The sequence below is a fragment of the Tupaia chinensis genome, unplaced genomic scaffold, assembly GCF_000334495.1.
Source record: "Tupaia chinensis unplaced genomic scaffold, TupChi_1.0 Scaffold000013_1, whole genome shotgun sequence".
Taxonomy (NCBI): domain Eukaryota; kingdom Metazoa; phylum Chordata; class Mammalia; order Scandentia; family Tupaiidae; genus Tupaia; species Tupaia belangeri.
The window spans coordinates 86,074-103,581 of NW_006159443.1; the positions used below are offsets into that span (position 1 = coordinate 86,074).

Here is a 17,508-nt window from a genome sequence, read left to right on the forward strand (position 1 = left end):
CCTCAATAAACAGCCTATGTTGGGGTAGACATAACCTATTATAATGCACTGTGCTTAATACAGAAACAGCTATATGGACAAAGCGCTAAAACAGCACTGAGAAGCTGTGAGAAGCTGTGACAATGATGGTAAATGTGGCAAGAGATGTTGAAAATAGTCTAAATTTTATTTTAATTGTCAGCAGGGCACCTGCACTTGCCAAAGAGAGATGGAGAAAAAGAGAGAGAGAGACAAAGGGGAAAGCACACCCCTGCCACACCCCTGGGATGTGGTCAAAATATGATGCCTTTCTCTCTACTTCTCCATCTTGTAGGAACATGGGCATGCATGGCAAATTTTTTAAGCCACCAGAGCTAGGATTTGAACTATGGTTGACCATGTGGGACCCAGCTCTATTAACTACCAGGTTATGAGACACAACCCAAGTCTAGATGTTAATATTATGCTTAAAATGCAGATTATGATTTTAAAATTTTATCTTTGTGACTAGTGATTGGTGACACCAATCACTAGAATGATTTATAAGAAGTGAACTTGTCCCAGTTAAGTAATAGAAAAATCTGTTTAAAAAGAAGTGTTGGTTCAGCATCCCAGCGGCACAAGCAGTAGGGAACCTCTGTGTGATACTGGAGATATAGGGGAAGGCCTGGGATTCAGATCTTGAGTGAACCTAAACATATCAGATGAATGGCAGGCATGGCCATGATCCTGGCTCTCTGGAAGTCTGTGGGGAGGATTGCAACATGGCAAGAGATTTTGGGGGTTCTTTCCAATAAATAAACTTTTAAAAAAGTGTGTACATTACAAATAATTTTAAAAAATAAATAAATGAAAGGAAACCTCTTCAACATGTTTTCCTGTTGCCCTATCTACAGAAGTGGATATGAGAGGCAGAACTTAGGCTTATTATGAACCCAAGCTTTTTTATTTTAAGCAGTATTTTTACTTTTTTCTTTAACCTCAAAATTTGTAAGATTGTATTGCCTTTTTAAAAAATAATTATTTGTTTATTTATTTCCATTTGTTATTTTTTTTTCTTTATTTGATGAGAGAGAGAGAGAGAGAGAGAGAGAGAGAAAGCAAGCCACCAGGTCCGGGACTTGAACTATGATTGGCCATGTGGGAATCCAGCGCTTTTATCCACCACACCACATGCTGGCCCCTATATTGCCTTTTGAGAACTATAAAATTAGGCCCAGCCACAGCTCTATATCAGATTCAGAGGATGTGGGAAGCCCTAAAATATTATGTTTGGTAAAAGACCTGAGTTAGGTGAGAACAGGGAAGAAACAGTAAGATAGGGAAAGGCCACACTAGAATGACAATGGATGATGACCTGGAGTTTTCTCCTTCTAAGGCCTGGGGTCTACAGCTAGGATATGAAAAATGTATTAGCAAGCATGAATTCTGGACCTTATTTATATATGAGAGGAATTCAAAATGTAGTGGAATTAAAGTATGAATTTATTTGGGTCCAAAAAAAAACAACACTCATACCTAGTTTTTTCATACTACACATTTTCCATGAACTTTCTGAAGACCCCCCCACCATGACTTTGCCTTCAAATAATAGGGAATAGCAGAAGAATATGCTGAACAGTCTGAAAAAGTGGTCATTAAACAGAAAAGCGATATGACTATTTTTTCTAGTTCTCTAGTTTCAAACAAATATGATCCCTAGTTCCTAAGAAAGGAAGTTACTGAGCTGTTGGGAAGGATTCATACTGTCCCTTGAGAGCCAGTTTTGAACTGCACTTGGACTTCTTCAAGTGAACTGCTAGCTGTTCCAAAGTCATTGTTACCAGGTCCTTTTAGACCTGATGGTAAGCATACACTGACTTCATTTAATCCTTCAAAACAAAAATAAAGAAAGAAAAAGAAAAGCTAAAATGCTGGAAGAGTACATAAATTGCTGCAGACCATGCAATAAGAAAGTCCTTGGGGACAGGGATGTCTTCTCCAGCAGTCCAGGTCTAGAGCCCCTTCCTCTTAACTGCCAGGCTGCTTCTTGCAATTATAATTTCAAGATGATTATAAAAGAAGTTGCACTGATTTTGTTTATAATAATCTCCCAACTCACTGAGTGCATTTGTTTGCATAATTTACACATTAGCTCATTCAAAGCTAGTTCTAGTTCAACTAAACCTTGCAGTTAAGATTTAAAAAAAAAAAAGAAAAAAGAAAACACTTCTATTTTTTTTTTTTTTGTTAAGACTGCTAATTCAGGACCTTACATAATTTCCCTTGTTCAACAACACAGCAGTACATTTCATATCCAACCATACACCTGAAATAAGAGCATTAAAATGCATTGTGTGGGGATCAGCAGGTGGTGTGGTGGTTAGGACGCTGGACACTCCCACTCCCACATGGCTGACCATGGTTTGAGTCCGGACCTAGTGGCTTTTTTTTTCTCATTTTCTTTCTCTCTCTGATCAACTTTAAATAAATGAATGGATAAATAAAATTAAAGAACTAATTCTTTAAGAAAAAAAAAAGTATAGTGGAAGAGGATGGCGTGAACTCTACAGTTTTCTCACTTATGGCTGTTTTAGCTAGACTCTGGTTCCAATCCTCAAGTCTCCTTTGGGCAGGCACCACAGAAAGTCAACAGTGAAAGCACATCTTCAAGGAAAGCTGAGAGTGCATGTATTCAGATTGTCTCTGGACACGTAAGATAAGGAGACGATCAGTGATGAGTGATTATCGTGCCCTCAGGAAACACACTATTTCACTTAAGAATGGAAAGAGAGCTAAGAGAAACAGAAAGTGCTTTGAAAAATTAAAACGTATCTTTTCGTCTTTTCTCTTTACGTCGTAACTGTGCTGTGTTTGTGGAGTTGAATCTTTAGCGGGAAAGCTTTCCTCCTCCACTCAAACCTCCGGAAACATCTGGGGATTGAAAGTGGCCTTTTCGTATCTCCTTCTCTTACCTGCACTATTACGCTTTCCTTTAAAATTTGAAGATCCTCCATGCCTTTGGTAAACTATTGTCCTTCCCATTCTCAGGATACTTTGTTTTGAATGAATAGGGAAAACCTGAGCAACCGCGCGCTTCCGAAGCGCGTTTTCGTTTCCTCTCCCCGGCGCGCCGTGGCCCTCCTGGGCCGCCGTAGCGGTCCTCGCGCGTTCCCAGTCGCGGCGAGGAGCCCCGGTCGGCGGGACTTCCGTGTTGGCGGGATTCTGAACGCTGCCATGGCTCAGACCGTGCAGAACGTTACATTGTCGCTCACTCTGCCCATCACGTGCCACATTTGCTTGGGGAAGGTAATGGGTGATTCCCGCACAGCCACGAAACGGTCGTGTACGAAATAGCCCGCCTGAGCTGAGGGCGGGCCCGGTGCGGGCTGGAGAAGGGGTGTGAGGCGCCGAGCTGGGAGCAGACGCCAACCCGCGCTGTCCTCGGGCGAGGGGAGGCCGTGTCCTGGGGGACCGAGGGAGCGCGTCGTGATTAATGGGTTCATCTGGGCGCCTTTCGGAGGAGGATGACAGCGGCCCGGGGTCTGGGGTGGAGGGCTGCAAGGTGGTCGCGCCACCACCAGCAGTCTCACACGGGCCGACGCCAGCCTCGGAGGACGGCCTATCAGAAACGCATCGCCGCAGATTTTCAGTCCCGGTGCAGTCCGGCGTGGCGTGTAGTGAAGCCCATTAAAGCACGTTTCCTGGGGACCTCGCCGGAGGTTCCTGCGCTCCCTGCACTGACACCGTTCACGTCCTGGGGCCTACAGTGCTAATTGGGGAGTCTTTAGCATATCCAAGATCCTTTCATTTTCTTACCTCCTTCCATGAGGATGGCTTTTGCTTTGGGTTCTGAATTTGAAAAGGATGGTGTTTAGAATAGGAGGTTTGTTCCTTGACTCCAAGAATGGATCTGCCTTCTGGTGGGATAGGATCTCTCTCTGTGATGCATGCGGTGCCTGATGTCTTTGTGAAACAAGGAGTAGAAAGTAGTTCAGAATTAGAACCGGAATTGTGAATTTAGTTAATCTCTTTCATTTTCGTTTGTGCCTCCCATTCGTTTTTTTTTTTTTTTTAACAAGTTTTTTTGGTTGATTGTGTGTGTTTGTTTGTGCAAGGTAGATCAACAAGGAGATAGATACTGGGCACAGTTAGATTTTTTTTTCCACCCTGAATTTTTAACGTTTGTGCTGTGTTTGAGTTTGTGCTTATCCCCAGGTGCAGACTGAAACTACAGCCACCGGCTAAGAATTGAGAGATATTGGTACAAACTTGGTATTGAGTAAACATTGGAGTGGGAGATAATATATACAATCCTCTGCCTTAGGTGTTTCAGAGTCTGTATACATTTACTGCGTTCAAGAGGTATAAAGAAGTCAGGTTTGAAAACAACTGATAACTCTTAATACCAGTCAGAATGAAATGCCAATGAAATAGTCATATGTGCTGTGAGACCATGTAAAGGATGGCTGGATCAATTCTGACTGGAGAGATCAAGGATGGCCTCATGGAGGGTGGTATTTGAGCCAGCATTTGCTACCACTGCCGACACACTTGGCTTGGGGCAGAAGGAACTGATGTTTCTATTTGCTGCAGTCCCTATATTTGGCTTCTGACTTAAAGTTCCTAGAAGTAAGTGTGAAATTCCGAATGAATTTTCATCAATAGCAGCCATAAGGCTGACAGAAATATACTTGGGAATTAATTTTTCCTTGGCCTTAGCTGTACACATTAAGTAAAGTTTCCATTAGTTAATAGGATATCTTTTGCAGTTGTCTTGGGATGTGCTCTGCCTGTTTGATTTACTGAAGCTATGCTTTTTTGTATTTAACAAAGTAATATCTACTGGAATATAGTGCTTTGCAGATTGCAAAATGCTTTTGTATGTATTTGGTTATTTTGTTTATTTCTTACATCATTGTGAGATAGGTAGGACTGGTTTTCTCATTTTTAAAATAAGGAAACTAAGTCTTAGGATCTTTGATGATCAAACTTTTCTTCAGGAGATTATTTTCTGAAACACTCACCTGAGCTTATCCAAGACAGCAGACACTTTTGATTTTTTTTTTTTTTTTGTGCGGGGAGAAGTTTAAAATAATTATTTTATTTATTATTATAATTATTATTATTATTATTGAATTTGACCAAAGAAAGAGAGAGAGAGGATAAGCAAGAAAACAAGCCACCAGGTCCGAGATTCAAACCATGATCAAACATGTGGGAGTCCAGAGCCTCTAACCACTATGACACCTGCTAGCCCCAGGTGTTTTGATTTGTTTCTGTATTGGTTAGCTTTATTCTAAAATAAAGAGCAGTTAATAAAAATTAAAAGATTAGGAGGACCAGCAGTTGGCATAATGGCTATGTCGCTGGACTCCCATGTAGTCAACCATCAGTTGGAGTCCTGGACCTGGTGGCTTAAACTCAAAACCAGCACACGTGTGTGTGTGTGTGTGTGTGTCTGTGTCTGTGTGTGTCCAAGATCCCAAGAGGAGAATGAAGGAGAAGGGATTGCGGCATGGCTATCCCCCCTAGGGGGTGATTTCTCTCTTTCTGTCTCTGTCTCTTTCTGCACACACACCCTATAGCAAAAAACTCTCAAACAGAAAAAAAATGAAAAGACAATGATTTAGAAGCAAATATTTATCTGTCTACTACTGAGGATCTGAGTTCAACACTATTTCAGTTCTTTCTAATGTAAGTTCTACCACTTACTAGTTGTGTGATACTATACAGGTTTACTTAACCTGAGCTTCAGTCTCCTTATATGTAAAATGGGAATGGGAATAGTATCAACCTCCGTTCTTGTATTTTGGAAAGGATTAAACAAATCATACATAATATGTAGCATACGTCTGACACATATTCAATAACTGTTAACTTTTGTTATTGGTATTTAGGCAGGCCCTCAAGCTAAGGAATCCACTCTTTTCCAGAAATTTTTCTCCTTTCCAGGTGCCTTGTGAAGCACTTCATGAAGATTTGCATTCTCAACTGAGTAGGACCAATTCTGGAAATTAGCATAGTACCTTCAGGGTTTTTAATTGGCTCCATGTGATTGTTGCCTTCTGTATAGTTAAAGCAAGTCCATTCTGCTTGGACAACTCATTTTCCCGCACCTGTAATATTTGTAGGGTACTAGAAATAGCATGTCCCCAATGACACTTCTACTTCCCTGACTTAGTTAACTCCAGCTACTTCTGAGATAGACCTTAATGTCCTTCATTAGCTCTCTTACGGATAATCATTCCTGTGCCACTCTCACCATTTGTCCCTACATATCATTATATCACTCACTATATATGCCAAATAGTGATTATTTAACAGAATTAGTGGTCATTATCCCTAGAAGTTCACTGTATTAAAAAAAAATACATATTTCTCTAAAGGAAATGTTAGTGGGAGCTTAAATCTAAAGAGGCAAGATAGATGCCAGTGGTAGCAGGAGGGGATGGGAGGATGGAAAGGAAGTAGGAGAAAGCCCCTAATTATGTATGTGGTTGCTGTTTTGTCTTTTTAATATAAATACAACACTTTAAAAGATGTTTTGCATGTGTTACCTTTCTTTCTACAGTAGTCTTAAAAAGTGGATTCTTTTTGCCCAATAATGTTTGGCCACTTTGTAAGAATTGTATATGACCTGACAAAGCTAAGTAGTCATCCTGTGGGATGATTTATGTATAAGGTATTTTCTTACCTGTTCCTCCTGAGTTTTTTCCATCTGTTGGACTAATGGGCCAGTGTACAGAAATGTAGGAATGGTCTAGCCTAGGATATCTTTTTAGTGACTATTTTTTTTTAAGGTTTTTGTCACAAGGCACATACCCTCACTGGAGAGACAGAGAGAGACAGAGGGAGGGAAAGTGAAGAATCACCCCACACACACACTGGGAGGAATGGCCACCCACAGCCCCTTTCTCCTCCATTCTCCTTCAGAGATTTTGGTTATGCACACAGAGGTGCCCAGTGTTATTTTCATGCTGCCTGGTCTTGAACTTTAGTGTCTGGCATGTGGGAATTCAGAGCCTTAATCACCATGCCACCTACTGGCCCCTTGAGTGACATTTTGATGCTGCCACTAGAATGCTATAGGCCAGGTTGTCTAGATAATTTCAGGGTGTTATCTCTTCAATTCAGATTCAAGTTCTGAGGGCTAGCAGTTGGTGTGGAGGTTAAGGCAGCTGGATCCCACATGGCCAACTGCATGGTTCAAGTCTTGAAGCCAGTGACTTGGAAAACATGTCTGCACATGTATATGTGTGCCCAAAATCCAGAGAGAAGAATGGAAGAGAAGGGATTACAGCATGATTATCCCTGGGGGATAATTTCTCAACCTTCTACCCCTGCCATCTCTCTCCAGCAAGAGCATGTACCTTACAGCAAATTAAAAAAAAAAAAAAAAAAAATTAAGCTCTGAAACCAATTATTGTGTCACATAATACTTTTATTGGCTGTGTATGTATTTTCCCAAATATGACCCACAGTTGGTTTTGTGAAAGGATGAAAGAGGTTCTCAAGAAGTACCAAGCAACTAGGCTTCTAATGCGGTTCAATATTAATGTGTCGTATTCAACTATACCTCACTCGAGTAGAGTACCAAATTTAAATCTAAGCATGATTTTGGAAAGTGTTGAAGTTGGCATTGGAATACAGATGGAATGGAATAGTGTTGGAATGACTGGATGTGATACTGAACTTTTAAATTAGTATTTTTCTTTTCTCTTTTTTTTTTTTTTTGAGAGAGATAGATTTTTGTTTAAGGGTGTATGTGCTTACCTGAGAGACAGACAGACTTGAAGCAAGAAATCACCCCCCAGGGGGGAACACATGCCTGGGGTTTGTTTAAACTTCTGGGTCTGGGACTCGAACCATAGTCAACTACATGGGAGTCTAGTGATGTAACCATTAAGCCATCTGCTGGTTTTTATTTGGAAGGGAATCAAGTTTTGTGTAATTCCACTGTATTAAGATGTCTGCTTAGGGACCAGCAGATGGTGTGGTGGTTGGTGTGCTGGACTCCCACATGGCTGACTATGGTTCGAGTCTTGGACCTGGTGGTTTGCTTTCTCTCTCTCTCTCCCTCTCGACCCAAAGCAGATTAAAAAATAATAATGAACAATAAAATAATGTTTTTAAAAGATGTCTGTTTAATACTAAGGGCAAGCTTTCTGACTGAAATAACTCAAAATAAAATCAACTTCCTCACAATAGAGACATGCCTCTCTCTTGACATATCTAGTAATAGGACAGACTGTTTCCCATGGTAATACCGTCAAAAGATCCCTTTCAAGGAGGGCTGCCTGCTTTGCTTTTCACCCATTTGACTAAAAATTTGGAAAGACAAGGCTAGGAACAAAAACTTATGCAACTTAGAGTCCTTACTCCAGGTTGACAGAATTCATTAATTGGTGTTAACTGGGATTGTGGATGGCTGGCAGGTCATCTACCTTAGTATATTAAGCCTATATTTGAGTCCTACTTGCCTCAAACCAGAATATAATTAACTATTTTCTTTCTTTTAGAAATTTTTGCTATAGGGTACGTGTGCTTTCTGGAGATACAGAGAGACAGAAAGGGAGAAATCACCCCCCAGGGGGAGGCCACACCACAGTCCCTTCTCCTCCATTCTCCTCTCAAGATTTTGGACACACACACACACACACACACAAACACACTGTGTGTGTGTTTAAAGCCACTGGGTCTGAGATTCAAATCGCAGTTGACTACATGGGAGTCCAGCAACATAGCCATTATACTCTCTGCTGGTCCCTATAATTAGCTCTTAGTAGATGAGTAGTCAGTGGCATGGAGGTTAAGACAGCTAGATCCCATATGGCCAGCTTTGCAGTTTGTGTCCTCAATCCTGTGGCTTGAAATGACACTGGGCACATGTACTTACAGGCCCGAAATCCCAGGAGGAGAATGAAGGAAAAGGGATGTGGCCATACTTCCTAGGGGGTGATTTTCCACTTTCTCTCTCTTTAGCTCTCTGTCTCTGGTGAGCACATGCACCCTACAGCAAAAAAAAATAAAACAAAACAAAACAAAACAAAAAAGAGAGAGAAAATGAAAGAGATTTTGGTAGTAGAGTAGAGTGTCTTAAAACTGAAACACCTTTCTATAAAGGAAACAAAAACGATACAGTAGAATAACTGATTGTAAGGTTAATTTTTCTGTACCAAGAACTGCCCTTTCAGGTCTAGTCCAGTGAGAAGAGTCTCATTTTTATAACCTTGCTCTCTCATCTTTCTCCTCCTCTCCTTATCAGCCTCAGGAGACATTACTCTGGGATATCACTTTAACATGCTTATGTCTGATGAGTTTGGAATTGCATCACTTACCCTTGCCATTGTCCTGCATTTTTATTTTGTAAGAGTATTATTTTATTGCCACAGATTTTATTTGGTACTAAATTGGATGGAACGTCTAATAACATGGGCAGATTATGAATATTTCTGTGTCTTGGGAAGATCTTATTGAAGAAAATTATGTGTGTGTCTTTGTTTTATATATATATATATATATATATATATATATATATAGTATATATATTATATGAGATTATATATGTATATATAAATATACATATCAAGATGTAGGTAGAGGACAATGGAATGGACAGGAACTGAGGGAGTGTTAAATTCTTTATATTTTACTATTGTAGGTTATAGTCAAATAATGAGTAACTTGTTTTAGTAGTTCTTTCTCCTTTATAAGTTTCTGTTCTGCCAAGCTAAATTCATACCATTGTCTAGATATATACCTACTTTCTAGATATATGCATGGTCTGAAGAACTGAATTAGTCATCTGTTTGAAAAATTCAACACAATTACAGTGATAATATTCGCATCCAATAGTGAAAATGATTCTACTGTGGTTAACGTTGTTAGTTGCTCTTAGCAGATAGAACTCGGTAGTCTGTTAGTGGTTGTTCTTCTGTCATTTGGCATATTAAATGGAGAGGTTAAACTTTTCTTTTTTCATATTTTGGCAGTGGCCATTGACCTTTCACTTCTTGAGATACTTTCGGGAGCATTAATTACATCAGACTTTCAATTTAATACATCAAAATTCACTTTTATTGATTTTATATTCTGCAAAACATTGTACCAGCTGCTTGAGGTAAACACAGAGATGAGCAGGATCCTGGCTCTGCCCCCAAGGAGCCTGAAATCTAATAGGGAAATCAGGATATAAATAATATTCTGAGCACAGTGCAGAAAGAAGTGAATGTTAAATAAATGAACAAAGGAGTACCCTGTCAAAGGAAGATGTAGTTAATTCTAAAAAAGATTAGCAAAGGCTTTGCAGAGAAGGTAGCATTTGATTTGCATCTTAAAAGGAGGAAGAGATGTTATTTTGATTATCGAGGGAGGGTGGAGAGATCAGCAGGACATATCAAGCTAAGAAATTAGAGATCCATAAACAGGGAGCCCCCCACTGTTCCTATTCTTTTCAGTGAACATTAAATAGATCTGTGTAGTTGAAAAGTAGGTTGTGTCAAGTATAGAAATGGCAGATCAAGGGAAATGGCTGTTGAAGAACTACACAGTTCTTTGACTGCTATACTCAAAACTCAGCAGAGAAAAACCATAGCTATTTTGCAGCGGAGCTATGAAAGCTGCTAATCTATATTTTAGCTTTGCATCAGTGTAGAGGTTGGACAGATGTGAACATTTGAAAGTTTGGGAAGAGGTCATTGCAATAGATCAGAAGTAAAACAATGAGAATCTGAAGTTGTTATTGGAGTGAAGATGGAAAAGGAGGGATGGGTGGTTAGGTAGAGGAACACTTGGAAGTAGATTTGTCATATTTTGTATTTTGGCTATTCAGAGATGTGGTTTTTTTGTTTTATAACATCACATCTCTGAAATCTGATTGTATCTTTTTTTTTTTTTTTTTTTTTTAAAGAATTTTGCTATAGGGTATAGGGCATGTGCTCCACATAGAAGCAGAGAGAGAAATCATCCCTCAGATGGTTGGCCATACCGCAGTCCTTCACAATCATTTCTCTTCCATTGTCCTCTCAGGATTTTGAGCCTGGCATGAGTTTCAAGCCTCTGGGTATGGGACTCAAACTACAGTCCAGTGACATAGCCATTATACCATCTGCTCATCTCTGGTTGCATCTTATAAAAATGACATCCTGCAGTTGTAATGGGCAGTGTTTTCTATTCTTTTTTTTTTTTTCTTAGTAGTATGTAAAATATATTGGTGAATCTTAAAACCTGTGGCTTCAGGGCCAGCAGTGGCATGGTGGTTGAGGGCACTGGACTCCACATGGCCGACTGCAGTTCAAATCCCAGACCTGGTAGCTTTCCCTCTCTTTCTTGCACTGTTCTTCTCTGGTCAAATTAAAATAAATAAATACATAAAGTTAAATAGAATAATTATTTTTAAAAAAAACCTATGACTTCATAAACTTGATATATCATACTGGATATGGTGACAAATTATATGGTGAAGATAAGTAAAATAGATGGAGCAGAGACTGACTAACTGTTCTAGCCCAAGTAGAGGGCTAGTAACATGGACAAGAGAGAGTATATGAAGAAGTATAATATGTGGAAGAGAACAGGTTTGATTTTAGACCTGTTATGATTAAGACAGGTGTGGGCTCCTCATATGAAGTTGCTCTGAGGCTTTTGGATATAATGTTACCCCTTTTTTTTTTAACCCTGAGGGATTGCTATGTGGAAGTGTTTATACTATCTAATCTGTTATTTAATCTTAAACAACACATGCACCAAAAGGTACCAGGTTAAACCACAATTTTGAGTGGTAGAAACTGATGCCCCCAATAAACTAAAGTGCTTACCCCAGGTCAGACAGCTCAGTAAGTGGCAGAGCTGTAGTTGGCTCCAGGTCTGTCTGTTGCAGTCTAAGTTTTGTCACTTACTGAGGTTCAGTTACAGAGGGAGGCTCAGAAGTTATCAGCATAGAAGAGATATGAATGTCATGTGACACATGAGATTAAGAGAGAAAATAGAACATATCAGATAAGATGGCCCAGGAAAAAAATGTTAGAGAAAGGACTTGTCCCAGTCCAGTATCTGACTGCAAGCATCTCACTGTCTGATCCTGTTTCTGTCATACCCTCCAGCATTTCTTCAGCCATATCAAGACCCATTCATTGACTCTAGTGCTTTTTAACTGTCACCATTACACTTATGTACTAATTTCCCTTATTATTCATGGTCATTTATAGTCATCCATCCCTCATCTCTCCTTTCTTATTTGGAAAAATTCCAACTCTGGGTAAACCAAACTACTCATCTATATCCTGCCTGAACCTGAGCAGCTAAACATTGATTGATAAGAAAAATGTACACCTATATTAATTGGCTTTAACTTTCTATTCCAAACCACAGACCTCAAATAGGAACTTAACAATATGTAACAATAATGTACTACATGTTGCTCATAAATATACTTTCTCACTTTTCAAAATAACTGCTTTATTCTCCTGTCTTCAAATCTCTATCCCATTTTGTTACTTTCGGCTGGTAAATTCATCTCATATTTACTGACAAAATATAAACAGTTGGTATTTCATCTTTCCATCAACAGATCTTTCAACACCTTTGCCTTCTGTGACAAAGGAAGACAGACCTTCCCTTCTGTGTTAGCCATGATCTTCCATTGTACTTTGGATCCCATTTCTCGCCTAATTTTTTAAGGACTTTCTAGCTATGGCTATAATATCACCTCCTCTCTTCCTTCATCACTAATAATTCTCCTTTTTATTGTATTACTATTCTTAACTATGGCCTGATTTTTATACTCTCTTCCTTTATAGCAAAACATAAAATTATTTTCTACATTTTCTGTCTTCATTGATCATCATCTATCTCCAGTTAGGTTTGCCTCTTCACCATTCACTGAACAATGCTTGTCAAAAATAGATCTTAGGGACGTTCGTGCAGTTAAATCTCACATTTCAGTCCACTTGAGAGTTTGACAAGTCCACCCGTCAGTTTGACATGTATAAAACTAGGTTATTGATTTTTACCACATGCATAACCTGCTCCTCCTCTGTTTTGCCACTTGAGTAAATACAGCACCAATCACTGAATTGCTCAAAACTATTTTTTGTTTAACTTGGCAAGATATTAAACCTTTGTTGTAGGAGCAGATACATAGAAAATACTGATTACTTTTAAATATGTTTCTAATGAGAAAAGTCTATGAGGAGAGGAAGCATCTTGAATTCCCTTACAGGTATAATGTACACAATTTTTTGTCTTGTGCATTGGCTTTCATCCGTTTTCAGATGAGTACATGGCTTATAAAAATACAATTTTTTCACACTAAAAGTAGTTGTTACCTCAGGCCAGGAGGTGTCATGGTGGTTAAGGCTCTGGGCTTTCACAGGACTGACTACAATTTGAACCCTGAACCTAATGACTCAAAAATCACTCCAGGTGGGTGTACACGTGCCCAAAATCCAAAGAGGAGAATGGAGGAGAAAGGACTGCAGGTGGCCATCCCCCTGGGGGGTGATTTCTTACTTCCCTTTCTCTGTCTTTCTCACATGCCCTATGCCAAAAAAGAAAAAAAGTAGTTGTTACCACCTGTTCAAGGAGATACTTATTTTTAGCTGAGCTTCTTATTTTGTGGGTATACAGTATTTCCAGGAATATTTCAGGTATATGGTGTATGAGCCTGCGTGCATTTGGGATAATCTACAGAATAGATAGAGCAGTTTCTTCCTGATATCCTGATACTTAGAGATTTTTGTGCATTAGAAGATTTAAAGACATAAAAGTGAAATTAAAACATACTTGAATATTTATTTTTTTCTTTGAGACAGAGCAGGTATGGGAGGACGAGGAGGGAATGGTAAAGAAAGAGAATCCCTTCTCCTCTCGGGATTTTGGGCATGCACACATACACACACACCCAGTGTGAGTATTAACTCGCTAGGTCTGGGACTCAAACTCTGGTCAACTACGTGGAAGTCCAGTGACATAACCGTTATGCCATCTGCTGGTCCCAAGACAGGTGTTTTTGACAGGGTCTCTCAGTTGCAATCCTCTGTCACAGCTTCCTTGTTGGCCAGGACCACAGGTGTGAATTGCAGCCTATTCAGGTTGGTACAGAATCCAAACCCAGGTTTCCATGCTGCCCCAGACATAAGTACCAGTGCCCTGCTGTCTGTGTCAGCTGGACCTACCAGATAAGTTCAAAAAAAAGGAAAAAGAAAAGAAAACAGAACTTCCAGAGAAACTGGGACTTTCATTTACTACTTGAGCCTCTCACCAGGAATACCTCAGAGAAAAAACATTTACTCGTGGTTGCTGGTAAAAGCACTTGGAAAGATGAGATTGAGACTCTATCTCATGTTTGTTTGTTTTATCTTAGAAATAAATCTTGTTAAACAATTTGAACTGAATGAAATGAGATTTAGTTTCTCCAAGAAGTGTAAATTCATCCTCAATTCTCTTCTCTATTTAGTTTTCTTAGATTAGTGCTTATAAACAAGGGAGCACCAAAATGTTTGGAAAGTCTAACAGACCAGAGAGCTCTTTGCAAGGAGACTCAGATGATTATCTGCCTGTCATGAATAGCCTTGCATCTGTGATTTCTTTGAGAGTAGGAACTCCTTTCAAATGGGGACTCCTCATAGCATCCTTCTGAGGTGTATGAGATATGGAGGAGCATACATTTCCCCAAGAAAAGTAGTTTGTGGCAGTCCCATCTCTTCATTCTGTAATATTAGAACAGGAAAAGATTGAAAATGGCTATTAAACATTTTAAGTCTTACAGTAAAAATAGTAGCATGGTGGTTGAGGCAGCTACATCTCACATGGCCAACCCATGGTTCAAGTCGTAGACCCAGCAATTAGAAAACATGCCAGGCATGTGAGCAAGCAGGCCCAAAATCCTGAGAGGAGAATGAGAGAGAAAGGACTGTGGCATGGCCACTCGCCCCAAGGGGTGGTATTTTCTCACCGTCCCTCTTTCTCTCTGTCTCTCTGGTGAGGGCAAGTACCCTACAGCCGAAAAAAAAAAAGTCAAGTGAAAGCTTAAGCATTTCTGTGCTGTTTTTGTTTTTATTGTTGAATTTGTTAGTTTAAAAATATTATTCCTGTTAGGTTTCTTATCTCTTTATATATTAAATACAATTTTTAAGAGTATTATTTATTTTTATTTATTATTATTTAAACTCTCTTCAGGGCACATGAGCTCCCCAGGGAGAGAGAGGGAAAGTGAGAAAGCAAGCCACCAGGTCCACGACTTGAACCGCAGTAGGCCATGTGGGAGTCCAGCACCTTAAACACTATGCCATCTCCTGGGCTCTTCAATATTGTTTTCGTTTCTTTGTTTTTAAGAGGTTTCTTTTTTTTTTTTTTTGCTATAGGGTGTGTGCGCTTGCCAGAAAGACAGAGAGAGACCAAGAGACAGAAAGCGAGAAATCACACCCCCCGGGGGGGATGGCAGCCGCACCGCAGTCCCTTCTCCCCATTCTCCTCTCAGGATCTTGGGCACACAAGCACACGTGTCTGGCGTGAGTTTAAGCCACCAGGTCCGTGACTCGAACTGCAGTCGACTACATGGGAGTCCAGCGACATCGCCATTACGCCAATTGCTGGTCCCAATATTGTTTCAATAGCAATTAATTTATTTAGCAAACATTTGTAGAGGACCTACTAATATTGGCATATCTTCTAGGTAGAGAGAGAGAGAAAGAGAGAGAGAGAGAGAGAGGAAGAGATAGAAAATATGCCTATAAAAGTCCTTTTAAAATATGACTATATAAATATCAGATATTATTAGTTTTACTTGTTTAAATGGAGTTAAGGGTTTGTATATTTGGTGTTTGTCAACATTTCTGTCCAAATAGTTGGCTGTTTATATTATAAACCACTTGCGAGGGTAGTCCGTGCCTTTTGGATTGTTTTTTTAAGTCCCCTGAAAACCGTATTGAGATTCTAGTTATTACTGTCGCCCTGTACTAAAAGTAATGTTTCTTTTTTCAAAGGTACGCCAGCCTGTCATATGTATCAACAATCATGTATTTTGTTCGATTTGTATTGATATGTGGCTGAAGAATAATAGCCAGTGTCCAGCCTGCAGAGTCCCCATCACTTCTGAAAATCCTTGCAAAGAGATTATTGGTAAGGGCCTATTTTATATATACATAGGTATAGAATGAAACTGATATAGACAATTTTCAATGAAATGATTTGGCCAACATCATGCTGGGTAGGTCAGTAATTGTATATTTGGAACAACAGAAAGGCTTAAGGTACTACGAGAGATGACAAGAGAAATAACTCTTAGAACTTCATGGAATTTTCATTCTAGTGGAGACTATGCATGTGGACCAAACTATTAATGATTTAAAGCAGCAAGCACTAAGGGTTATTTTATTTTTTTAAAAAACTCAGGTGGTTTAGGCAAGGAAGTTTAGCTAGGAACATTGAAAAAGGCTTCATGAAAGAGGTTGCCTTAAAAAAGCTAGACTTTTAAGTATGGGATAAAATTCCAGCTGGTAAAAATTAGGGGAGAGCATTTCATATAGCGAGAATAGTATGACTAAGGTTGGGAAAATAGCATGTTTTTGGAAATGTTCAATAGTCTAGTTTGGGTTTCACTACTGAAATGAGACTGAAAAGATAAATTGAGGCTTTAGCATAGAGAACCTTGAATGACAGCAACTCCGAGACTTGTTCTATGGGGAGGAAGAAGCGTGAGGTGGGCATGACGGTGGAGCAGAGGAATGATATAATCCAAAACATACCTTAGGAATGTTACTCTGGTGGTAAAATATAGGTTGGACTGTAGGGGAGAGATAGGATGAGAGTAAATCAGATAAGACCTTTATCCAGGTGAAGAAGTCATTGAATAAGATTCAGTGCCACGCTAATATGGGTGAGAAGGAGGATAGAGTTTGAATGAGTAGATCCTTGAGCAGGAAAACATTACATTTACAGTGCCTTTTTGTGTTTGGATTTTATGCTGCTACTTTTTGATGGCAAAAATTAAAATGATTTGTGTTTGTTTTTGCTTTAGAAAATATTGAAAGTAAACCTGTAATTAACCATATATATAAAATTCAGAAAACTTAAAAAGTCTCTGTTAGTCCTAAGTCAGGAAAATGCACTTAAGTAAGATTTTTACAGAGAAAATGGCAAGGAAGGCATATGCTGGAAAACAAAGGAACGTGTGGACTTGGAATTAAGAGATCTGTAGCACAAGAATTGGCTCCATGAGTTTTCTCTTGGGTGAAGTCTGACTGCCATGTTGCATGCTGGAGGGCTAACTTTTTTTTTTTTTTTTGAGAGGTTTTTGCTATAGGGTGCGTGCACTCGCCAGACAGACAGAGACAGAGAAACAGAAAGCGAGAAATCACCCCCCAGAGGGGATGGTCACACCGCAATCCCTTCTCCTCCATTCTCCTCTCGGGATCTTGGGCACGCACGCACATGCGCCCGGCATGAGTTTTAAGCCACCGGGTCTGGGATGCGAACCACGGTCGACTACGTGGGAGTCCAGCGACATAGCCATTATGCTAACTGCTGGTTCCCGACTTTTTTAAGACT

At 39.6% G+C, this 17,508-nt stretch overlaps 1 protein-coding gene across 1 annotated transcript in view; it reads left to right on the plus strand.

The window, feature by feature from the left end:
• Positions 1-3,144: 3,144 nt before the first annotated feature.
• OBI1 (ORC ubiquitin ligase 1) overlaps positions 3,145-17,508 on the plus strand; it is a 51,384-nt gene continuing 37,020 nt past the window's right edge. Inside the window, exons 1-2 of the mRNA XM_006139948.3 lie at positions 3,145-3,267; positions 15,945-16,080. Coding sequence (XP_006140010.1) covers positions 3,196-3,267; positions 15,945-16,080 — 208 coding nt within the window. The 5' untranslated portion in view covers positions 3,145-3,195. The remainder of the gene's footprint in view (positions 3,268-15,944; positions 16,081-17,508) is intronic.